Here is a 26707-nt window from a genome sequence, read left to right on the forward strand (position 1 = left end):
TTTAGGGCCAAATTCTCAGCCGATGCAAACTGGCATAGCTCCCTCTGGCCCTTCATGTTCATTGCACAGGTGAGATTTACCAACCCAAAGAAAACAAAAGGTAACAACCATTTCCCATGTATCCACCAGCTGCACCATGTGAAGAACTCAAAGAAGTAATGGGATATTTTATTACTCAAATACAAACTGGAGATTATTCGACAAAAGAAGTCAGGTTAGGCAAGGATTTCCTTCTGCTGCATAACATGTACATCAAATACAAAAAAGAAATGATATTCAATGTGATACTATACAAAGCAGAATAGAAGAAAGGATGAAAAGCAAAAGGTAGGAGATGAACATTGAGAACATAGAGAAAGAACATTGTACAAAAAAATAACCTGGTACCACTGTCAGTAACACATTTGGTATTTTTTTATATATATTTATCATCATGTGGATAAATTTGGAGGATTAGTGGTAAAAGGAAAACAATTTATAAGGCTACTAAAATACCAGGGGATGGAGATAAAGAATACAGACCAACAACAACAACAAAAAAAAAGGGGGGGGGGAGAGTAAATAAATACTACAGATACAATTTTCCTAAGTACAGTGGCTAAATGAGGGAAATTATTTAAATATAAAAGGGTCTTTATGTTCTGTCCTTAGTGTTCTGTGAGTGCGCACACACACACACACACACACACACACACACACACTGATGAGAATTACATGCATGACTTGAGAAGAGAATTGAACCTTAAAATTTAACAGGACCCAGGCAAACAGGGAAGAAGCTAGTATGACCACTAAGGATTACTGTAGAAGACAAGTTTATATCAATCGCCTCTTTATTCACAAATGAGAAGGCAAGACTCCATTGGCTAGGGTCAAGCTTCACCAATTGGGCAGAGAGAAATGTTAGAAACGTTTGACATTACATTGGAGCAGATAGGCAAAAAGTGAATAAACGTTGACAGAGTAGCAAGCAAAATCTCAAGGTGCAAAAGGAGTAACAACTTTAGAGATAATATTCATTAATTCTCCAGTGTGAGGATCACACCAAAGGACTGAATGGTGAATAATTTGTTCCAGTTATCTGTAAAATAACATAGAAGAATCTAGGCATACAAGTTTGTAACCTTACTTCACTTCACCAGGAGGGGAGATATTAGAAATGCTAATAAAAAAAGAACTAAGTAGTTAGAATGGAATATTTAGTAAATACTGTCTAATTTAGTTGTGGCTTCACAAAAAAGAGTGTGCCTTGTGAATCTGCTTGAATTTTTAAAGAACATTACTGATTTGGTAGGAATCAAAGAGGATGTAATGGTATATTTTAAGGGAGAATTTGGTCCATGAGTCCACTGATTCCATTATGGTAATAACTTGCTATAGCCATATCTCATGATGTGATAAACTCACACATTTCAATATTATACTTGATCCTCTATGATATCTTTGTTCTATCCCTATGTTAAAGCTGTGGAAGAAAAATAAATCTTTTCTTATATATGCTGTGTATGTCCATTTAAACTTCTTGGATTTTGAAAGAAAGGTGTGATGGATTACACAGTTTTCTTCTATTTCTTAATGTTTTTATTCTCTCATCTTGGACAATGTTTTAGTGAAGGGTGGGTCTGGAATCTGCTCAGGCTTTTGATTTGTACCAAATACACTGGCTAGAAGAGATATGGAGTCTTCCTGAAAACCTCGGAGTGGACAGTAGAGATTTAGTAAGGTGGAGAATCTGTTCCAGTCGCTATTCAAGTATTATTGAATGGGAAATAGATTAATGTGGAAGATGTTAAGCAAAATATTTATAATATTGTCAGAAGAAAATGATAGTAAGCCAAAAAAGGAGGGAGAAGATGTGTTTCTGATTCTTTGTGCTGATTCAAAGGGTACAGGAAGCATGAATGGGCTGAAACTGAGCAAATGAAAAATTAGACTTAACACCAAGGAAAAGATTACTAAAAGTGACTGGCTGTGAAATACTTGCAACATGGTAAGTGGTAAATACCCCATGATTTGCATCAATGAAAATGAGGGTGGACTAAATAAGCAAGATTATTCTTACTATTAATTATATGAATTCCAATATGCATTAAGTTCACTTGTCAACAATGAATTCCATCTGCCATTATACTGCCTTTTTACCTAGCTTTGTTAGGTCCCTATGAAGTTCTCACAATTTTCTCAGTCATCTGCAAACTTTCTCAGTCATCTGCAAACATTATTCTTTTCTGGATCATTAATACTTAAAGCAAAAACAGCCCTAATATCAAATCTTGAGCTTCTCACTTTCGCCATGCTGAAAAAAACTGTTTAATTTCCTTTGTAGAAGTCTTGCTGGCTTATTCATGTCATTATGCTAATCTAGTTGTTTAGAGTAGCAGCCGTGTTAGTCTGTATCCGCATAAGGAACAGGAGTACTTGTGGCACCTTAATTTGTTAGTCTCTAAGGTGCCACAAATACTCCTGTTCTAGTTGTTTAGACATTCCATTTTTAAATATAGTTTTAACCTGTTTTCCTGGTACTTAAATAAAGCTTGCCAGTATGTAATTCCAAGGATTTACTCCTGTGTCTTTTCAAAAGGTAGGTATTATATTTGCTACCCTCCAGCCCTCTGAAATAATAGCCAATTTTAATGTTAGGCTGCTGAATGTATGACGCTATTGGATTTAAAAATCTCCATATGAAGAACTGAATAATTCTTTCATTAGTTTATTTTTAATTTCTCTTGTAAAGTATCTGTCTATACAATTTTCATTGCTTGGTAATAGTGTATTCCAATTCACATACAGGGATAGACGTTTTCTGAAATGGACTAAACTACAGTTTTAAGAGGACATACTAAACTCTATGAATATGATTCACAGAATAACCTCAGCAAACAAGGAAATAACAGTAAAACTAATTTTTTGCATTATCACAAAACTATTAGAAAGTATTTTTTTAATTTCTCTCTGGCTGAAAACATCCATGTTAGGTGCTTTACCATAAGAAAGGTTTTTATGGCTAGAATGGATTGTTAGAATAGTGTGACAGGTATAGTTTCACAACCACGAAGACCTTGCTGTGGAATATAAAAAAACAAAAACAAATTAAACTACAAAAGGCATTTGTGGAAAAAGTACAAATATTCCCTAAATCACCCAGTCACATGGTCTGTATGAAGTGGCAGAAAAAAATTCTCTTGATTTGTATTGGTCTTCCAAAAGAGAACATAAAAAGGCTTTTAAGAACATCTAGAACTGTGATATTTCATCTTGCAAATTACTGTTTATATCATACCAAAATTGTTCCAGACACTTTAGAGACAGGTGAGTAGACAAGGTGTACAATGCAAAAGGGTGTACAATGTTAATAGACATAGATATGGGGATAGAATATACCACAAAGCAAATAATTCAGCAGTCAAGTTCAGCACACACATTTTGTTAGTTCCAAGAGCTGTTTACATAGTATTTAATATTTTAGTAATATTTGTTGGGCCACATTCACTGCCAGCAAGAAAGTGAGCTACTGTCTCCTACCTAGCCTTCACTAATGGGTTTCTTCTGGAGATACTGGATAAAAACATGCACCCCACCAAGAGAAAGTAGGGAGGGTGGCAATGCAAACAATGTCTATTCTCCCTTATAGAGGTGAATGCCCTCACTGGTTCAGCTGACCTGCTGGAGTTTGCAAGCTGTTCCTCTTCTGCTAGCAAAGGTGAATCAAGCAAGTTATTCATAAATGTTCTTAGAGTGGGGGACTAGAGCTTGTAGGTCTGTTGGGAACAGAGTGTTTTGGGGAAGAACTTAAAGAAGCACAAGTTAGAGAGGAACATGGTAAACTAGGAAAGGAAAGTAATATTTTATTAGTACTGTACTTTGGATCTGATTAGCTTAATCCTTCGGAGTTCAAGGTACAGTCATTTCAAAACAAATGTAAATAAGCACACAAACATCACTTTTTAAAAATGCCATATGTATTAACTTTCAGGGTTTGCTGACAAATACATTTAGATAAGACTGTAGGTATAGTATCACCAATGGCCATAGAGTGTTTTTAATTGTATTGCTGTGTAGCAGAACAGATGCATGTGGTATCTAACTAAGGGCTTGTCTTCGCTACCAGGAGATCAATACTGCTGCAATCGATGCAGCGGGTGTCGATTTAGCGGGTCTAGTGAAGACCTGGTAAATCGACAGCAGAGCATTCTCTGGTTGACTCCGGTACTCCAGCTCCCCAAGAAGAGTAATGTAAGTTAACCTGAGAGCATCTCCGATCAATGCAGCGCAGTGAAGAAAATGTGGTAAGTCGACCTAAACTACATCGACTTCAGCTATGTTATTCACATAGCTGGAGTAGCATAACTTAGGTTGATTTACCCGGGTAATGTAGACAAGGCCTACCTCAGCAGAAAGGAGATATAAAAACAGGCAAGGCAAGACCACAGGAAACACAAGGCTCCCAGAGTATCATCTCATTTGGGGTTTATCTCTTGACATGGTCCATGATTTTCAAAACCCTGAATAGTATCGGCTGTAGCTATCTGAAAGATCACATTCCCTGTGATGACCGCACAAAAGATTTGTTCCCTTGCAAAAATAAAGCTGTCAATAAACAGAGAAGGCTTATATCTGTCAGATACATCTTCCACAAGAGCTAACCCCTGGCAGTGGAACTCACTGCTTGTTGCCATAAGAATGTTCACCACCATGACCATGTTCAGAAATAAATGCAAAACCATTTCTTTATTTTTCCCACAAAAATGGTCTCCATCACATCACCATCCTCATACTTTATTTTTAAAAATAACTAAGCTAGTTCCTGTTGGTAGGGCTGGAAAGAAAAGTGGGTTTTATTTTTTTCTTCTTGTGAAAGGTGCTAAGATATCACAGTGATGGAAGACAACATAAAAAAAAGCCAAGAGAGTGCTAGTTATATATAGTCACACAACACACAAGATCCAAGTCTAACACACAAAATGCCATGCTTTTTTGCTTTTGCAAAATGTAGCCAGATTCTAAGACATGTTGCAGATGTTTTTGAGATGATGGCAGAGAAAAATTAAATCCAAAACATTGGAGAAGAGAACAAGCCAAGCTCTCGCCTGACTTTTCTTGAATCAGATTCCAGTTCCATCCAATATCACTTGTTAAAGGATAGAATGGATGTAACATTATGGTCTACTGAAATATCCTACAACAATGAGAAAACTCATCATTTCACTTGTGCTGAGGGAGTGAACAAAAGTAAAATGAAATAAAAGGCAGAATGTCAGAAGAGTTTCAACTTTATTTCCTTTTGTTTGATGGAAATGTTGTTGATGAGATTTTACCACATTTAACTTGGGGGGAAGTTTACAAAGTAGGAAGAAGAAACTAAGTTCCCAGCTCATCAGGATATCTTTCTCTTGACATGGTAGGAAGTCTTTACATTTATGTATCATTTATAATGATTTGCCAATGAATATGAAGAAAGAACAAATGTAATAAAATGAATTATCTTTACTGAAATAATATGTAGGCATGCTAATGAGACTTAAAATCTTTTAGTTTGAGACATTAAACGTTTTTTACATTGGCCAATATATAGTAATCAAAGATTTTAAGCATGTAATTTAGATTAGTATGCATCCTTCCATGTTTTGAAGGGGGGTTCAAAAGAGGACGGAGCTAGGCTCTTCTCAGTGGGGCAGAACAAGGAGCAATGGTCTCAAATTGCAGTGGGGGAGGTCTAGGTTTGATATTAGGAAAAACAATTTCATGAGGAGGGTGGTGAATCACTGGAATGGGTTACCTAGGGAAGTCGTGGAATCTCCATCCTGAGAGGTTTTTAAGGCCCCGTTTGACAAAGCCCTGGCTGGGATGATTTAGTTGGGGTTGGTCCTGCTTTGAGCAGGGGGTTGGATTAGATGACCTCCTGAGGTCTCTTCCAACCTTAATCATCTATGATTTGGGTGGTAGGTAGCAGCAGTTTAGGCTGCTCTACTTCAGGGTATGGTCGTCCCTGGCCATGCGTGCCTCTGGTTGGTAGTACCTGATTAGGGCTTCTGCTCAGGGTAACAAGTGAAGGCCAATGACAAACTCAGCAGATGAGGGCCAAGTTCCCCAAAGGTAGTGAAGGTGAATGAGCCATGACTATGGATGTGTTGATCGCATAGTGTAGAAGAGCCAGATATTCATAATGGTTATTCATGCCCCCAGGAACCAATGGCATCTGAGGGACTAGTTCCTAGGAAGTGGGATGGTGTCACCCACATATGAAAGCCCTCTATGTCTCCCCGCCTCAAGAAGACAGTGTGAAACAAAAGGGAAAAAAGCCACGACAGACTGTGACAATAGCACCAGTATTAAAGTCCCTGCTATTATTGACTGCAGAAGGAGAGGCGTGCTCTGCCTGCATAGGACAAGTGCAACCCAAACCTCTCATAGGGAAGGCGCAGCCCCAATGACCCCAACTTCCTGGAAATTCAAACCAGATTTTAGAGACATTTTCTGTGTCACCACATGGAACATAAATATATATATTGTGACAGACCCAGACCAGTGGGGTACAGGAGTCTGGTAGAGGGCAAATACACTGGTCACTGGATGAGTAGTTTTCTGTTCCCTGAGTGACCAGAGAAGGGGCTGCACTAGAGTAATCAGGAACCTGCTAGAACCAGTTAAGGCAGGCTAATTAGGACACCTGGAGCAAATTAAGAAGAAGCTGCTAGAATCAATTAAGGCAGACTAATCAGAGCACATGGGTTTTAAAAGGAGCTCACTTCAGTTTGTGGTGTGAGTGTGAGGAGCTGGGAGCAAGAAGTGCAAGGAGCTGAGAGTGAGAGGGTGTGCTGCTGGAGGACTGAGGAGCACAAGTGTTATCAGACACCAGGAGGAAGGTCCTGTGGTGAGAATAAGGAAGGTGTTTGGAGGAGGCCATGGGGAAGTAGCCCAGGGAGTTGTAGCTGTCATGCAGCTGTTACAGGAGGCACTATAGACAGCTGCAGTCCACAGGGCCCTGGGCTGGAACCCGGAGTAGAGGGCGGGCCTGGGTTCCCCCAAACCTCCCAATTGACCTGGACTGTGGGTTCTTCCAGAGGGGAAGGTCTCTGGGCTGTTCCCCAACCCACATGGTGAATCTCTGAGGCAAGAAAATCCGCCAATAAGCGCAGGACCCACCAAGATAGAGGAGGAACTTTGTCACTATATATATATATATATATATATATATATAGAAAGAGAGAGAGATACACCTATCTCATAGAGCTGGAAGGGACCCTGAAAGGTCATTGAGTCCAGCCCCCTGCCTTTACTAGCAGGGCCAAGAACTGATTTTGCCCCAGATCCCTAAGTGGACCCCTCAAGGATTGAACTCACAACCCTGGGTTTAGCAGGCTAATGCTAAAACCATTGAGCTATCCCTCCCCCCAATTTATGTTAATTCATATTAACCCTGAATGGCATTGGGTACATGACAGTTCAAAGAATTTATCTGTTAAAAGATTGTAATTGTCAGCATCAAAGAGCCCTGTCTACCAGAAAGCAATCAAGTTACTGGAAAAGGAGCAACCATCCTCCATGCTGGTTGTCCACATCCAGCTCAAGGTATGGCACTTATTAGACAGCAGCTAGTATAGACTTTAACCACATGGAACCCCATCTCTCCAGGCTTCCTCTTTGTTTGGCTCCAACATCTTTGTGGACACTTATCTGTCATTGTGGCCTATGATGCAAAAAATGCATCAACTGTGGAAAAGGACACATTCTACCACCAGCTAGCAGCAAATATCCAGTTAATTTCACCACATGATAGACTACTAGTGCATAGAGAATATAATGAGATGAGTGGCTGTGATTGAGCTGGGGAAGTATGAAAGGCCTTTCAAAAGTTACAGAATGGACCATACTGCTTGACCTGGTGGCATTCCACTCCAACTGCTCAGAGATGCCTGAAACCAGTGAACATTAGCCTGCATCAACTGTTCTTAGAAGTGTGACCATCAGGCGAAGTACCAGCAGAATTGAAAAATGGCATCATAGTGCCCTTGTACAAAGGATCTCACTCTGAGTGTGGCAACTATAGGCCAATCTCATTGTTACTGGTCTCTGGAAAGGTCTTTTATCATGTTCTGCTTAGTAGGATGCAGCCACTCTTTAACAGACATTGTCCACAACAATCAGGGTTCATTGCTGGGTGGTTGGCAATGGATGCTGTCCTTACCCGCCGGCTTCTGGCGGAGCTTCACCAAACATTTAAACACCCAGACTGCTGAGCTGGAATTGATATGCAAACTAGACACAATCAACAAAGGATTGAATAAGGACTGGGAATGGCTGAGCCATTACAAACATTGAATCTATCTCCCCTTGTAAGTATTCTCACACTTCTTATCAAACTGTCTGTACTGGGCTATCTTGATTATCACTTCAAAAGTTTTTTTTTCTCTTACTTAATTGGCCTCTCAGAGTTGGTAAGACAACTCCCACCTGTTTATGCTCTCTGTATGTGTGTGTGTATATATATCTCCTCAATATATGTTCCATTCTATATGCATCCGAAGAAGTGGGCTGTAGTCCACGAAAGCTTATGCTCTAATAAATCTGTTAGTCTCTAAGGTGTCACAAGTACTCCTGTTCTTTTTGCGGATACAGACTAACACGGCTGCTACTCTGAAACCACTTGATATGATATACATCTACATCAAATTGACTTCTGATTTGGTTGACAGGTCAGATTTTGGTTCACACTGAAAGGAGTTGGCATTCCAGATATTCTAAATCTACTGCACAATCTTCACATTGGTACTAGCGAGAGAGTGTGTTGGTTCACAGATTCACCACATTTCTGTACAATCTCAGCTGTGTGGCAGGAATGCATCCTCACCCTGACTACTCTGTTATGCTACTGACAGGATACTTGGACTTGCTGCATCACACATTGGATGGAATCAAGATTGGTCAAGACGTGTTCTCAGACTGAGCCTATGCTGACGATGCTGCCCTGCTTGTGGAAAAGTCAGAATTTCAGCACTGTCCTCCAAGATGCAGCCCACATTGTGGGGTTGAATGTCTCATGGTGGAAGACCAAGGCATAGAACCTTGCAGGTGGGCCACCAGAATCTCTGGTGCAAGTGGTGTTGAGTACCCTGGGTAGTGCTGACAAGTTCATCTACCTAGGCTGCAAAAAGAGTTTAAACGGTCACAGCAAACCAGTCATTCATTGATTAATAGGTCTCATTGCTTCCTGCATGAAGTCCATGCTTATGGAAGGAAAAATGTCTGTGCTGAGACAAAGTTCAGGATCTATCAAACCCGTACTACCCGTATTGCTATAAGGGTCAGAAACATGGACCCTCTTACAAGCAAACTTGGAGCAGTTAGAGACATTCCATATTCACTGTCAATGCATAAAATGTCCTAAGCATAAAATGTTTTGACTTTTTGCAAAATGTCATAATCCTCACAGAGCTCTGACATTCATTCAGGTGCTCATTCTATTCAAAAGTGTTACTACACACTATTCTGCCATGTCACCAGGATGGACAAAAACACCCCGGCCCACCATGCTCTCAAGCTTCCTATTGATGTACACCCCGACTCTAATTGATGCGGGGGTGCCCTAGCAATTCCTGGATACAGGATTGAGCCAGATCTGCGAACTTCACTACACAATGCCCGGTGCTGCCTTCAACCATGGTCATTCTGGCTGGTGCAATGGTTCTCAGTAGACTATGCATGTTGACTCAACGTTCATGTTATTAAAGTAAAAAAAATTAATAATCTGAAAATCAATTGAGGTGATATGTACACATTGTCTGTTGAAAAACAGTGACAGCTGTGCTATGTTCACATTTCAGTGAAGATTTCACAGTAAAAAAGTTGTTTCTACACTTATTTCTAGCATGTATGTTCTTAACCACCCACTCTTGTATATTTAGAAGCATTCATATATATGCAGCACTAGCTATATTTTCCTGTCCCAAAGGTGGGAGAAAATTCTACCCATTAGAGTTTGTGTATTCAGATCTGAAGTATTTGTGGTTTTAGTTTATATGGTATGTGAAGTTTCTTATGGAATGTTTTGACAGGGTGATTTATCCGTTATAACGAATAAGGGTATTGCTTATCTGTGCAGTAGAGAGAGCTTGTTTGAGAGCTGGTCTGAGATGTGGAATAAACTTCCACAGGAACTAAGGACCATCACAAACCTCAGCATCTTCTACTCCAGGTGCATTATCTTTCCTGGGCCCACTACAAAGAAATTCAGTCACTCACAAACACGTCCTTTGACCTGTAAAGTGCAGCACAGCTGCTAAGACAGTGGGTCAGTTACTTTTTTACATGTATCCAAACATCACTGTCTTTTTACTCATGGCTTGCTCCTGCTCCCATAGATATCAATGGCAAAATACTCATTAACATCAAGGACAGCAGGATCAAGCCAATCTTTTGAACTTTTAAAAATACCCGGTACCCATTATAATATAAAAATGGATTTAATAACAAACGATTACCTGTATGGATAGCCATGGTATTTGGAGCGGAATATCGACAGCAGGAAGCTGAAGAAGAAAACCACCAAACCCAGTCCTACGAGGCATATAACTGGAAAAAAATATTAACTGTGTTTACTAGCATATAAAAACATGGAAAAGATTAACATCTAGAGTCTATACTAAAAATATTATTTATGTCAATCACTTACAAAGAAATTTGGCATAGTTCAGTACTCAAGTTTTGATATATTGCCTTATGATGTTCAGTATCTTCTAACAGGGCATCAAAACACACCTGGAAATTATTTATTTGTGGTTATTAAAAAAAACTTCTTATCAGTATAAGTGTATTATTGAGGAAAAAGGGACAGTAGTTTGCAGCTTTTGGATACAAACACCTTGCTGGAGACTGTGGATATAGACATCTTTGTAAATTATACATTTCAGGCAATATAATGTAATATAAATTCCTTTGATTACCCCTCCACCCCCCCACCCAAAATCAATTAAATTCATTCAATATCCCTGTGACATCTGGGATAATCAAGAATGTTAAGTGTAAATTGGAATCTGAACAATCAGGGTTGTGTGTGGGGTGTGTGTGTGTGTGTGGAAATCACACTATTCCTATTGAAATAAATGGGCGAAACCATTTGCTTTAGTTCATCTGTGAGAAAGGAAGAAAAGTGAGAGAGAACAAATACCTTATTAAACTCAAGGCAGGTCTAAACTACAAATTTTGCATCGGTGCACCTGCACCGCTGTAACGCGTATGATGAAACTGCTCTAAGCTGACGGGAGAGAGCTAAAGTCAAAGGGCATTTTGCCAATGACTTCCATGGGAGTAGGATCAGGTTCTAAATGCTGTAAGTGGTCACATTGTGGGGGTCTGGCAAGGGGCCAGCTCAGCTGCAGAAATGCCTGGAGGAATTCTTCCTGACTCAACATTTACATGAGAAACTGAAAAAAAATGAGGGCTTGATATTGAAAGGTGGTGATCACTAAAAACTGAAGGCAGTGGGAGATGCAAACACTGAGCACTTCTCAGAGTCACGCTCTGAACATGTAGAATTTCAGCATCTCAATTAAATTATGACTGAAGCTTAATGGCATATTAGACTGCGATACACAAGAATCTCTTTTTGAAGGACACTGAAAGACATCTACCAATATTTTCAGCGATAGGAGCTGATGCAAGGACAGTATACCTGTTCCCTTCAAGTCCTCATGCCTGGGGTGGAGCTCTGTGTGAGTATTGGCATTTCCACAGTTCAGTAACTTTATAAAATTAAATCATTATCTATTAATAATACACACATCACAGGATTGCATCACAAGATAATTAGCCCCTTTTTTTTTTTTATAAAAAAAGAAGTTAGTAAGTGCCAGTTCAATAAATATGATGAGATTGTCAATTGAATGGACCTAGCTAACCCTAATAGGAATTTTAACATTTTCCAAAAAACACTTTAGCAATTATGCTATAATAAATATATAGTTTGGTATCTTACAATTGACATGTTAGCTCTTTAAATGGCAGATGACAGCTGGCAACTTTCATTATTTCCTCATTTCCTTTTAAACCAGAAAACAAAACGTTAGGACATTTTCAGACACCGCTTCTCCCCATCACTTAAGGGCCAGATTTTGCCATCCTTATCAGATTGAGTAAAACTTTACTCTCTGAGCACTAACATTTATTTCAATGGAAATGCTTGTAAAATAAGGTACTATTCATCATGAGTGAGAAAGGCAGAATCTGGCACTAGTGTAATGCAGACTTACAAATCCAAGAAATATGATCAGAGAGCTACAGTCAAATTTAAATGAAGCAACTGTCTATTTTGACATTAATGGTAAGTTAGGGACCGAGGACAAATTTTTCAAAATTATCTTAGCAGCCTAAGTCCAATTGAAGGAAACCTGAGAATCACTGTAGATAGTTTGATGAAAAGGGAGGATAGTGCAAAGACCTCCCTTTTTACTGGGGGATGAGGAAATACCTTGAATAAAACCCTCTTCCCCTTTCCTGTGAGGGGACCTCTTCTATGGAGCCAAGAGCTAAGATGACTGAACCTTCTGGTGTAGAGTGCTCTCATGAGATGGGTCCCTGAATAGGGATGGGGAGAGTTGGTGGATAGGAGAGGAAGTCAAGTGTGTAGCCCATCTCTACAATGTCCAATACATACTGGTCAGAGGTGACTAGAAATGGCAGAAATGAGACAGATGTATGCCATACAGAGTAGATGATCAGGGCTGGATAGTGAGTGGCATGCTGTCTTTGGGAGTGGAATCAAATCCGCTGCCTAGTTGTAGAGTATGAGGGACAGTGGGATGTAGTGGCCACTCCTGAGGGCATTCTTGCAGAAGTCTTCTGCCCCATTCTGGCATACTGGTGTGATCTATAGTAGAGGGCCTGCTTACATGCTGAGACCTGACGTGCTGTCTGGGGTGCAGAACCCCAAGGACTTGAGTGTAGCCTTATAGTTCTCCAGTGATTTCATGGCCTCATTCATCTTATCATGAAACAAAGAGCAACCTTCGAAGTGCAGGTCCTCAACTGTGGTCAGCAGATCCTGGATGCTATGTGCATAGCATCTAAAGCCACCTGGACGACTGTTTTAAGAGACCAGTTTCCCTTCGAACACCAAAGTCCAGAACTCCCTCTTGAATTCTCATGGGAAACTATCCACAAAACACCCCACAGCACTCCATATTTTGCCAGGATGGCCTAGTTATTGAATATCCTCATTTGGAGGCTTGAGGTGAGAATATGATTTCCATGCCCTTCTGCTCTTTATCCCTGGTCATCGATTTCTGCTGATCCTGATGTGTTTTCACTTGCCACTGTCACAACTAATGAGTCCAGTACTGGGTGTGAGAAAAATTGCTCATAGTTCATATCTGGTACCACCTGTTGGACTTCTTTGAAGTTGGAGCTACTAATACAGAATTTGCCATAAGATCTTCACTGGCTTCAGCAGTCTCTCATTAGTGCTTATCACTATACAACCTGGTACCAATGAATGCAATATATCAAGCAGCATATGAAGCTTTCCTGCACCTTTTTCTATAGGGATCTCTAAATTTGCCACTACTGACAATATAAGTCCTGGAAGACCATATGGTACTCCAGTACAGCTGATGCCTAGTGCAGCAACAGGGCTTCATCTGATGAAGACAAGGAAGTTTTGGCTGGTACCTGCTGAGAGACCTCTGACTCCTGTGATTGCAGTTCCTCATCTGGGCAATGCAGAGGGGATGGTGCTCTCCCATCCACAGGGAAGCTGACTTGAACCTAGAGTATGCTAGGGAGGGTAGCCCAAGACAAACTGAGGCATCCATGGCATCCATACAGTCCACAGCTTAAAGTGAAATGGCAACAGAGGCCATGGAGGCTGGGTCATGGTTCTGGTATGGATCAGTACTGGCATCACAATCTTCTTGAAGCTAAGCTCCTCTACCCGGTGGAGTGGGGTGTGTGTGTGTGTGTGTGTGTGTGTGTGTATATATATGGAGCTGGTGTGTGATCCTGCTGGACCCCTGGATGCGGTTGGGGATGACTGTGGGCTGTCTTCCAAGTCCCAGGATGACAGGTATCACTCTTCTGGGAGCAGGGGAGCTCTCACTGGCATTGGCGGTACCAGCACCTAGTCTGTGGATGGCCTTCTGTGCCACTTCTGTCCTGAGGACCTCTGTTCAGCATCTAGTCAATCCCAGTGTTTTCCCCACACCACGGCCAACTTAGAGGGTGCCTCATTTTGAAGATGCATGGGGCACAGACCTTGAGGATCTATAGGACCTCTGATCTCCTGACAGTCTGGAGGCCTGGAACTAGGGTCTGAATCCAGTCACATGGACTTCTTGAGAAGGGATGCCCTAAAGCAAGACTCCCTCGAAAACTGGTTCCATTTTGAGAAATAACTTCCAGATCAAACATATACCCAGAATATGCCCCTCACCAAGGCAGAGTAGACATCTTGTTTGACCATCATTGAGAGGTATGAGGCCTTGCAAATGCGGCAGTGCTTGAAACCCAAGGACTTGTAGTCTGCCATGCAGAACTGAAGGTGGTACTGGTCCTATTGATGACCTGTGGTCCCATTGGTCCTGAAGACTAACTAGCTAAAAAGGTAAGTAACTCTGAAAGGACCTGCTGTGACACACACCATGGCAGTAAGAAGGAACCGAGTGTGAGGCAGCTCTACCCTTTATACTCTATTGAATGCATGAGGAAGCAAAGGATGCATGCTCTGTCCCTCGGTCACAGCTAACTAGAAAGTTTTCTAATGCATCTGCACTGGATGTGCACTTATCAGCTGTGGAATTATACGGACTATCACTCGAACCACCACCAGGGTTATCAGCATTAATGGCTACACATTTTTGAAGGGATGCTAAATCTTAGGCTTCAGGTTTTAAACAATCTCTAACCATAAGAGATTAGGATAAGAACTATTGTGGGAGCAGATTATCCCACATCTGCCTACTGCAAAGCACTGAAACATCTGGTACTGGCCAGTGTTGGAGACAGGTTGTTATACTGAACTAGATGAGTCTGATCCAGTATAAAATTCCTACGTTCCAATGAAAGTCAATGGGGACTCAAGATTCAAAATGCCTAAATCACTTTTGAAAATAGGACTTAGGTGCTTTTGAAACTCCTACCTTAAATCTCACTGACTTCAACAGGACTTAGGCTCCTATATTAATTAGGTGCTTTTGAAAATGTTACCCTTTGGCTCATAAGTCACTTAGGACTTGTCTATACACAAAAATGGCAGTGCTTTAACTATATCCTTATAGTTAGAGCAGTGCAACCCACCTAGTGTGGATGCAATTATATAAGTATAAAAATGTTTTATACTTATATAGCTATTTCCATATAGGAAGATCATAAGGCCTAAGCTATATGGGTATAAGGTACCTTTATGCTGCTATAAATGTGTCCATACTAGGTGTCGGACTTGTCTTATTTTCTAAAATAAATCACACCCCTAACTGAAATAGTTATACTGTTATAAAAACTATGTGCAGACCAGGCCTTAGGCACTTTTGAAAACTTTAACCTGAATGGCAATTCTTACTTTTGTGTTTCTCAAAATGCCTTCAATAAGTAAAATTCAGAGATCCTACAAATTCCACTAAATAACTTACTTCTCCTTTTTCCAACATCCCCTTTGGAAGTAGCAGCTTCATTCAGAAGAACCATTCCCATGGTGATAGCAGCATCTATACAGTTGTTGTCAAGGAAACAGCAGAAATATGGATGTCTCAAAAATCCATGAGAGTGCATCTGTGAACTAAGGTTTTCATTTTCTATAAACCAAAAATATCAAAAATGCTCTATTCCATAAATAGGCTGAAAATTTATGCAAAACTGTAGGGAGACAAATATTTAGATATAGTGATAATTTCCATTGTGTAAGCTACATTTAGTAATCTACTTTGTGTGTTAAAGTTAACAACATGTAGCTTTACATAAAACTCAAAACATTTTAGAACAGAAATAAAATTTGAAAGATTTTAAAGGGATCAGGTAGGAGCAATGATGCTTTTGTATTTATGTAAATATTATAAAAACATAAGCCAACTATGTGAAATCTATAAAGCAAAGTAATTTTACCAATGCAGAATGAATACTGGCAGAAAACACATGCAGTGTACATACATATAATTCTGTTAATTCATTGACTAATTAATTGATGCAAACTGAAGCAGTTGACTGCATGCAGCACACCCTTTTCAATGCTTTCAGATTTACAGGATCTCACTCCATGCCGAAATATTGGTTAATATTTTGTTCAGCTTAGAAAAATCTCAAACAAGAAAGTTTTTTTCCACTTGCATTTTTATTGTCTCATTACAAGCTTTACAAGTGCATAATGATAAAACAATTTAACTAATTTAGCATGATCCTCAACCATTCACTTAATTGTTTGAAACTATCAGTGAAAAGGAAGTTACTACTGTACTTAACATCTGTTCTGAACAGGAGGCATGCATGAATGCTATATTGGAAGATGGAGTGCATAATGCATCATGGAAGTTGTATTTGTAATCAGACATTTAAAGAAATAAGAACTTCACGGGTACACTGTGTACCTAAAGATATTTTTTGGCCAATATTATTTTTGCCGCAAAAAGCTTTGGTTAACTTACTTCACCTGAGGGTAACAAATTGTTCATCTTGTTTTACTGTTTAACAACAGTATATTAACATGCTACAATCTCCTTTGTGTTTTTATTCCAAAATACAATTGAGAGTATTTTAACATCTGTTGCTCACATCGTAGCGTAACACACGTCCATCCATCTCCAACTATCCCCTCCTCTGAGCCCTGGCTTGTCTTGGTGCTCAATAATTGCTTCCACAAGTACCTCTTATTGAAGAGATCACTTGTATAGAGGACTTCATTAGAATATCAGTTTTTCACAATTTTATCCACTCACTTTTCAGAATACTGGTACTATGTTCCTGGGAATGACAGCTAGGAACTTGCCATCGCCTCTGAGTTAGTATACTGATATGGATAGCAAAAAACATGACTTACTTGCATGTGTCTGGAAGGGCAACCCAATGTTAAAAAATACTTACTTCTCTAATGAGTGAAAAACAGAATATAAAACCAAAGGTAACTCTCTAATACAGTTTGGAAAAAAACAATTTTGTTAGTGTTACTAATTCCAGGGTTAGGTGTGGGAGAAGATAGACCAACTATCAAATTAAAGAGAGGAGAAATTGCTACAGACTTATGGAATAAATGTACAGCAGACATTTCAAACATGCCACATCTATGAACATCGCTCGTATCCAGTAATATACCATAAAAAGCTCTAAAAGGCTCCCCGGAGCATCTATCCCTTACTGCAATGGGTCTTAACCAGGAGTATGTGCACCTGTGGGGGTATGCAGAGGTCTTCCAGGAGGTACTCAACTCATCTAGATCAGTGTTTCTCAACATGGAGGTTGCATCCCTCAGGGGGTCTTGGGAATGGTTTAGGGGGATCGCAGGGCCGACATTACAGGGTAGCAAGCAATGCAACTGCCCGTGGCCCCATGCCACGAGGGGGCCAACAAAGCTAAGTTACATGGTTCAGACCCGACACGTGGGGCTCAGACTTCAGACAAGGTTCACTAGTGAAAAACAGGCTCAAGTATCACACTGAAATGTAAGTACAATATTTATATTCCAATCAATGTTTTTTATAATTATATGGTAAAAATGAGCAAGTAAGCAATTTTTCAGTAATAGTGTGCTGTGATACTTTTGCATTTTTATGTCTAATTTTATAAACAAGTAGTTTTTAAGGGAGGTGAAACTTGGGGGGGTATGTGAGACAAATCAGACTCCTAAAAGGAATACAGTAGTCTAGAAAGGTTGAGAACCATTGCCCTATTGATTCCACTGGTATTCTTCATACCTGACCTAAGTTTTATTTCTCAAAAATAAACTATGCCTGAAGTTTTAGTTACAATACCCGATTTCTAGGGACTTAAGCACATTCTTAAGCACTTTGTCTACACGTTTAAAGTTAAGCACATGCTTAAGTGTTTTGCAAAGTTCCCATTATCAACAATGGAAGAGGGTTATTGGAAGTTGGAACTAAACAATATTATGACTGTAAGAGCCTCTACTGTATCTGTGACAATAAGCAGAAAGTATTGTAGAAATCCAAATAGCATTTGAGGGGGGGGGGGGGAATTCTAACAAACCATCAGGACTAATTCATGTCACATTTTATTATGATGACACTATATTGCTATTTGGAGATACAGTGATGGAATAAAATACTACATCTTACTTAGCTCTCTATTAAGTTTGCTCATATGAAGCGGTCAACTGCTTTCAGAAACAATCAGTGAAGTGGAATTAAATTTCTGTAAAGAAAAGAAATAATACTGCCAACACATAATCTCATTATGTAGATAAAGGAATTGTATTAAAGTATTAAAAAGCTGCACATATTAAATACTGCAAAGTTTTCCAAATTTCAGCTTAACAAGCTTTCCCTAAGGGTGCAGAATCTGGGCTGTTTCAGAGTGAACCCTACTCGAATTATTGCTTAGTTTCTTATCTAAATACAAATAGCAAAAATTAAGTTAAACTCATGTCCCAGGTTTGACTGAAGCTGGAAAAAGCAAGGATATTCACAGATAAGACTGTTCTGACCTTAACTCACCTCTTTGTGCACAAGAAACGAGCAAAGAACTCTAAGTAGATAGGCTGCAATAGGAGTGTGATAAGTAGCTGCCATTATTCAGAATTCCTTACTGTTTAATATCAGACAGTGTTATGAGGTTTTCTTCCTATTTTTTTGTTTTTTAAATGAACAGAAATGAAAATGACAAAGGAAAAGAACATCAAAATAAAACTCTTCTGATCTAGTTCATGAGTCCGTTGGGCCCAGTGCTTCAGCTGCTGAAAGTTTTGGTTTCTTATACTGATATTGAAACAGTTCTTTGGAAATGTAGTGTCAACTTTTAGCTCTAGTTTTGTTCATGTACTTGCTACTCACTTCATCCATTTGCTGAGGGTGTGTGCATTAAAAGCAGTATATGCCATACACAGTTTATATATATATACACACACACACACACCCCTATCTCATAGAACTGGAAGGGACCAAAGGTCATTGAGTCCAGTGCCCTACCTTCACTAGCAGGACCAAGTACTGTCCCTAACAGTCCCACCCAATGGCTCCCTCAAGGATTGAACTCACAACCTTGGGTTTATCAGGCCAATGCTCAAACCACTGAGCTATCTGCCAGTTGGAAGTTTATTTTCCTCTCCATGACACTTTTGGACTGATCCTGCTTTACTGAAGTCTTGCTTACAAGACTCCTGCTAATATGTCCCAGAATGATGTTTGCTTTTTTTGCAACATGACTCACATTTAGCTTGTGGTCCACTATGAACTCCAGATCCCTTTCTGCAGTACTCCTTCCTAGACAGTCATTTCCCATTTTGTATGTGTGCGACTGACTGTTCCCTCCTAATTGGAGTATTTTGCATTTGTCTTTATTGAATTTATTCCTGTTTACTTCAGTTTGTCCAGAGCATTTTGAATTTTAATCCTATTCTCCAAAGCATTTTGCAACCCCTCCCAGGTTGGTATCATCCACAAACTTTATCAGTGCACTCTGTATACCATTATTTAAATAATTGATTTGAAGATACTGAACAGAACCGGACACAGAACTGATCCCTGTGGGACCCCACTTGTTATGCTCTTCCAGCATGACTCTGAACTACAGATAACTACTCTCTGGGAATGGTTTTCCAACCAGTTTTTCACCCACCTTATAGTAGCTCCATCTAGGTTGCATTTCCACAGTTTATTTATGAGAAGGTCATGCGGGACAGTATCAAAAGCTTTACTAAAAATCAAGATTATACCATGTCTACCGCTTCCACCCTATCCACAAGTCTTGTTACCCTGTCAAAGAAAGCTATCAGGTTGGTTTGACGCAATTTATTTTTGACAAATCTCTGCTGACTGTTACATATCACATTATCTTCTAGATGTTTCCAAATTGATTGCTTAATTATTTGCTTCATTAATTTTCTGGGTACAGAAGTTGAGCTGACTGGTCTGTAATTCCCCGGGTTGTCCTTATTTCCCTTTTTATAGATTGGCATTATATTTGCCTTTTTCCAGTCTTCTGGAATCTCTCCTTTCTTCCATGACTTTTCAAAGATAATCACTAATGGTTCAGATATCTCCTCAGTCAGCTCCTTGAGTATTCCAGGATTTCATCAGGCCCTGGTGACTTGAAGACATCTAATTTGTCCAAGTAATTTTTAACTTGTTCTTTCCCTATTTTAGCCTCTTCTGATCCTACCTCATTTTCAGTGGCATCCATTACATTAGACGTACAACTACCACCAACCTTCTTGGTAAAAATCGAAACAAAGAAGTCATTAAGCACATCTGGCATTGCCACATTCTTTTATTACTCCCCCCCTTTGAGTAACAAGGCCTACCCTGTCCTTTATCTTCCTCTTGCTTCTAATGTATTTGTAGAATGTTTTCATGTTACCCTTTATGTCTCTAGCTAGTTTGATCTCATTTTGTGCCACATACTTGTGTTATTTGTTCATATTCATCCTTTGTAATTTGACCTAGTTTCCACTTTTTGTAGGAGTCTTTCAATTTTTAGATCATTGAAGATCTCTTGGTTAAGTCAGGGTAGTCTCTTGCCATTCTTCCTGTCTTCCCTACACAGTGGAATAGTTTCCTCTTGTGCCCTTAATAATGTCTCTTTGAAAAACTGCCAACTGTCTTCAATTGTTTTTCCCCTTGCTTCCCATGGGATCTGACCTACCAACTCCCTGAGTTTGCTAAAGTCTGCCTTCTTGAAATCCATTGTTTTTATTTTGCTGTTCTCCCTTCTACCATTCCTTAGAATCATGAACTCTATCATTTCATGATCACTTTCACCCAAGCTGCCTTCCACTTTCAATTTCTCAAGTAGTTCCTCCCTATTTCTAAAGCAGAGTATGGAATGAACCAAGAAAGATTAAACAATAAGGGCTGGAGACAAAGATGCCACTTGTGTTTCTGCTCCAGTCTTCTTTTTACAAGTGAGAAGACTGGTGGTGTTTCTGTCCTTGTAATATTAGGTCTGGTAAGGGGTGATACCTGCTTAACAAGATACAGCGCACACTGAGAGACCCAGCAGTGCTTTTAGTATCTTTAATTTTAGCTTGGTCAAAAAAAAACAAATAAAGGGCTGAGGGTGGGACAACTTTTTCCAGGAGCCCCAAGGAGAGTCTGTCTAGGTTCCAGAGAGATGGACCAGGGTATTCAGCCAATGAACCAATGTGTCATGGCCAAAACAAAACAAACAAACAAAATACTGAACTTTTGTTGTGTGGCTCACCCACCTCCCGCCACAAAAAACGTCTTACATAGTCACTACTAAGAAACAAAAACTGAAAAAGAATTACAGTGTCCATCAGCAAGTACTCTTTCTATAACAGAAATTCCTGTTTCCTTGCCTCTTACTTTTATTCCATTTTTCTAGTTAGGAAGAACAGTTATTGATAGGAAAAATCTCACTTTTGTGCAAAGCAGAATGCTCTTTGGGTGAGGTAATGTCAAGAGAGTTCTTTTGCTGTGGATCTTTAGCCAGCCTTATTTGTTGATGTTTTTCAACCTCACATCATTGCTTTTTAAGCTTCACTTGCATTGTTACATTTTTGCTTCAGCTGTTGCTTTTTAGCTGCAGTCAATATTGTTGAGTTTAGGCTTCACATGGCTGACTTTTAGCTTCAATGACAGTAGCTTCACATCACCACATTTTAGCATTGGGCACATCATTTACTTTAACTCCACAGTGATGAGTGAAAAATTCAATCATATTGAATTGTGGTTTCAGTGCAATCACTGGCTTCATATCACAGAATATTAGCTTCTGTCATTATTTTCAGCCCTTATTTCCAACATTTCCTAAGTCATCTTGATTTAAAAAAAAATGTGCCACAAAGGAGAATGTCAATTCTATCTAGGAAAACACTTTTCTACAATATAATTTCCTTCTAACACAATAGAATTTAAGTTTTTGTAGTCATTTATCTACATCTTGGACAGTTTTCCATCTGAAAAAGGGAGATGACATCACAAGCTGTGTAGATTTCCTTTTTTTTCTTTATCTTCTTTACAGTGCATTGCAGAAATGTAACATTCAGCTAATTTTGCCAGAATATACAGATTGATATGCCTAGCAATAGTTCCAAATTCCAAATAATATGGTTTCAGATAAATATACCTCTGCATAGTGTTTTATTTATGTTGGGGGAGATTTTTTGGGTAAAATCCAGTGTAATCTTTCCCTCTATTCATTTCTAATTTAGAATGGTTTAAATTTTACATATTTTTAAAGATCCTGATACCCATTTTCCCAGTGGATAGAATCTGCTCACAGCAATTGACAAGACATTATTCAGTGAGTACAGTGAAAAATGGCACTGAAAAGTTTAACACTGGAGGAGAAACAGCTTTATATTGGGATAACAATAATAAGCAGGTTCACCTACAAAATCCAGTGGAAAAAATAGGTCATTCAAATAGTAAGGGTTTGTATTTGAACAGACACCCCAAAATAAGGATGTCAAGTAAAAAATATCTGGAGTATAGAAATAATATGGGACAGCATCCACAAATGCCCTAGAGTATACAGAGACCATTAACCTTATTAGTAGGGCTGTCAATTAATCGCAGTTAACTCACATGATTAATTCCAAAAAAATTAATGACTATTAAAAAAAAATCAATTGCAATTAATCGCAGTTTTAATCGCACTGTTAAACAATAGAATACCAATTGAAATGTATTAAATATTTTGGATGTTTTTCTACATTTTCAAATATATTGATTTCTATTACAATGCAGAATACAAAGTATACAGTGCTCACTTTAAATTATTTTTATTACAAATATTTGCTCTGTAAAAATTATAAAAGAAACACTATTTTCAATTAACCTCATACAAATACTGTAGTACACACTCTTTATCATGAAAGTGCAATTTATAAATGCTCTCAAAACAAAAATTAAAACTTTACAGCCTACAGGTCCACTCAGTCATACTTCTTGTTCAGCCAATTGCTAAGAAATTAGGTCGAATTTATAGAAGCCGGTTTTATAGAAATCGGTTGTATACAGCCGATTGTGTGTGTCCCCACATAAAATGCTCTAAGTGCATTAAGTCAGCGGACCGCATCCACAGTACCGAGGCTAGCGTCGACTTCCGGAGCATTGCACTGTGGGTAGCTATGCCACAGTTCCCGCAGTCTCTGCCGCCCATTGGAATTCTGGGTTGAGATCCCAATGCCTGAATGACGCAAAACAGTGTCGCGGGGGGTTCTGAGTACATGTCGTCAGGCACCTCTCCCCCTCTGTCAGAGCAACGGCAGATAATCGATTCGCGCCTTTTTACCTGGGTTACCTGTGCAGACAACATACCACGCCAAACATGGAGCCCACTCAGCTCAGCTCACCGCCACCATATGTCATCTGGGTGCCGGCAGACATGGTAGTGCATTGCTACACAGCAGCAGCTAATAGCCTGTTGGCAGTAGACGGTCCAGTATGACTGGTAGCCTTCATCAGTGATCTGGGGGCTGGCAGACGTGGGGCTGGCAGACGTGGGGCTGCATTGCACACAGCAGCAGCCCCTTGCCTTTTGGTAGAAGATGGTATATTACGACTGATATCCGTCGTCATCGTACTGCAGTGGCTGTCAATCATGAGCACCTGGGCAGACATGCTCAGTCCTATCGAACAGTCTCGACAATGATGGCTATCAGTCGTAGTATGCTATTTTCTGCCAAGCACCCAGAAGATGCTCAGGGCTATCAGTCATGCTGCACCATCGTCTGCCAGCTTAAGATGTAAAAAATAGATTTGTTCTCTATTCATTTGCTTCCCCCTCCCTCCATGATATCAACGGCCTGCTAAACCCAGGGTTTTGAGTTCAATCTTTGGGGAGGGGCATTCTGTGTGAAAGTTGTTTGTGTTTCTCCCTGATGCACAGCCACCTTTGTTGATTTTAATTCCCTGTACCTGTATGCCATGTTGTCACTCGCCCCTCCCTCCCTCCATCCGATACTAGTTTCGTGCCTTTTTTCAGACCAGACGCCATAGCACTGGGATCATGGAGCCCGCTCAGATCACCGCGGCAATTATGAGCACTATGAACACCACACGCATTGTCCTGGAGTATATGCAGAGTCAGGACATGCCAAAGCAAAACCAGGACCAGCCGAGGAGGCACTTGCAGCGTGGCGATGAGAGTGATGAGGAAATTGACATGGACATAGACCTCTCACAAGGCACAAGCCCCAGCAATGTGCAAATCATGGTGTTACTGGGGCAAGTTCATGCCGTGGAACACCGATTCTGGGCCTGGGAAACAAGCACAGACTGGTGGGACCGCATCGTGCTGCAGGTGTGGGACAATTCCCAGTGGCTGCAAAACTTTCGCATACGTAAGGGCACTTTCATGGAACTTTGTGACTTGCTTTCCCCTGCCCTGAATCGCCAGAATACCAGGATGAGAGCAGCCCTCACAGTTGAGAAGCAAGTGGCGATAGCCCTGTGGAAGCTTGCAACGCCAGACAGCTACCGGTCAGTCGGGAATCAATTTGGAGTGGGCAAATCTACTGTGGGGGCTGCTGTGATCCAAGTTGCCTGGGCAATCAAAGACCTGGTGATATCAAGGGTAGTGACTCTGGGAAACGTGCAGGCCATAGTGGATGGCTTTGCTGCAATGGGATTCCCAAACTGTGGTGGGGCGATAGATGGAACCCATATCCCTATCTTGGCACCGGAGCACCAAGCCACCGAGTACATAAACCACAAGGGGTACTTTTCAATGCTGCTGCAAGCCCTGGTGGATCACAACGGACGTTTCACCAACATCAACGTGGGATGGCCGGGAAAGGTACATGATGCTCACGTCTTCAGGCACACTGGTCTGTTTCGAAAGCTGGAGGAAGGGACTTTCTTCCCGGACCAGAAAATAACCATTGGGGATGTTGAAATGCCTATCGTGATCCTTGGGGACCCAGCCTACCCCTTAATGCCATGGCTCATGAAGCCGTACACAGGCAGCCTGGACAGTAGTCAAGACCTGTTCAACTACAGGCTGAGCAAGTGCTGAATGGTGGTGGAATGTGCATTTGGACATTTAAAAGCGCACTGGCGCAGTTTACTGACTCAGATAGACCTCAGTGAAGCCAATATTCCAATTGTTATTGCTGCTTGCTGTGCGCTCCACAATATCTGTGAGAGTAAGAGGGAGACATTTATGGCGGGGTGGGAGGTTGAGGCACATCGCCTGGCTGCTGATTACGCGCAGCCAGACACCAGGGCGGTTAGAAGAGCACAGCAGGGTGCGGTGCGCATCAGAGAAGCTTTGAAAACGAGTTTTGTGATTGGCCAGGCTACGGTGTGAGACTTCTGTTTGTTTCTCCTTGATGAAACCTCTGCTCCCCTCTCCCCCGGTTCACTCTACTTCTCTGTAAACCAACCACCCCACCCTCCCCTCCCCGCTTCGAGCACCACTTGCAGAGGCAATAAAGTCATTGTTACTTCATATTCATGTATTCTTTATTAATTCATCACACAACTAGAGGGGTAATTGCCAAGGTAGCCCGGGATGGGTGGGGGAGGAGGGAAGGAAAAGGACACACTGTAGTTTAAAACTTTAACTCTTATTGAAGGCCAGCCTTCTGATGCCCAGGCAATCATCTGGGGTGGAGTGACTGGGTGGCCAGAGGCCCCCCCACCGTGTTCTTGGGCGTCTGGGTGAGGAGGCTATGGAACTTGGGAAGGAGGGCTGTTGGTTACACAGGAGCTGTAGCGGCGGTCTCTGCTCCTGCTGCCTTTCCTGCAGCTCAACCATACGCTGGAGCATATCTGTTTGATGCTCCAGCAGCCGGAGCATCGACTCTTGCCTTCTGTCTGCAAGCTGAAGCCACCTATCATCTTCAGCCCGCCATTTGCTCTGTTAATCCCGCGATTCAGCCCGCCACCTCTCCTCTCGTTCATACTGTGCTTTTCTGTAGTCTGACATTGACTGCCTCCATGCATTCTGCTGTGCTCTTTCAGCGTGGGAGGACATCTGGTGCTCCGTGAACATATCATCCCAAGTCCGCCGTTTTCTCCTTCTAATCTTCACTAGCCTCTGAAGGAGAAACATTTGCAGCTGGTGGAGGAGAAGGGAGAGGTGGTTAAAAAAGACACATTTTAAAAGAGAACAATGGGTACACTCTTTCACGTTAAATTTTGCTGTTCACATTACACAGCACATGTGCTTTCGTTACAAGGTCGCATTTTTCCTCTTATATTGAGGGCCTGCCGGTTTGGTGTGAGAGATCACTCACGCAGTGCCAGGCAACAGATTTCAGCTTGCAGGCAGCCATGGTAAGCCACAGTCTTTTGGCTTTTTTAACCTTCTTAACATGTGGGAATGGTTTCAAACAGTAGCGCCCTCATTTCCCATACCAAGCACCCGTTGGGTTGGCCATTTAAAATGTAAAAGGAGGGGCTGCGGTTTCTGGGTTAACATGCAGCACAAACCCAACTAACCCCCCTCTCCCCCCCACACCCAATTCTCTGGGATGATCACTTCACCCCTCCCCCCTACTGCGTGGCTAACAGCGGGGAACATTTCTGTTCAGCCAAGCAGGAACGGGCACCTCTGAATGTCCCCTTAATAAAATCGCCCTGCTTCA

General features: G+C 40.8%; 1 protein-coding gene across 2 annotated transcripts in view; it reads right to left on the bottom strand.

Moving 5' to 3' along the window:
* Window positions 1–26707, bottom strand: part of TUSC3 (tumor suppressor candidate 3) — a 285711-nt gene that overhangs the window by 6513 nt on the left and 252491 nt on the right. The window contains exons 8-10 of one of the 2 annotated variants that reach the window (XM_034772411.1): window positions 15618–15692; window positions 11972–12035; window positions 10479–10569 (exon numbers count right to left, since the gene is read on the bottom strand). In XM_034772411.1, coding sequence (XP_034628302.1) covers window positions 10479–10569; window positions 11972–12035; window positions 15618–15692 — 230 coding nt within the window. The remainder of the gene's footprint in view (window positions 1–10478; window positions 10570–11971; window positions 12036–15617; window positions 15693–26707) is intronic. The other variant, XM_034772412.1, reaches the window with a different exon arrangement.

This window comes from Trachemys scripta, chromosome 5 (genome assembly GCF_013100865.1).
Source record: "Trachemys scripta elegans isolate TJP31775 chromosome 5, CAS_Tse_1.0, whole genome shotgun sequence".
Classification (NCBI taxonomy): Eukaryota; Metazoa; Chordata; order Testudines; family Emydidae; genus Trachemys; species Trachemys scripta.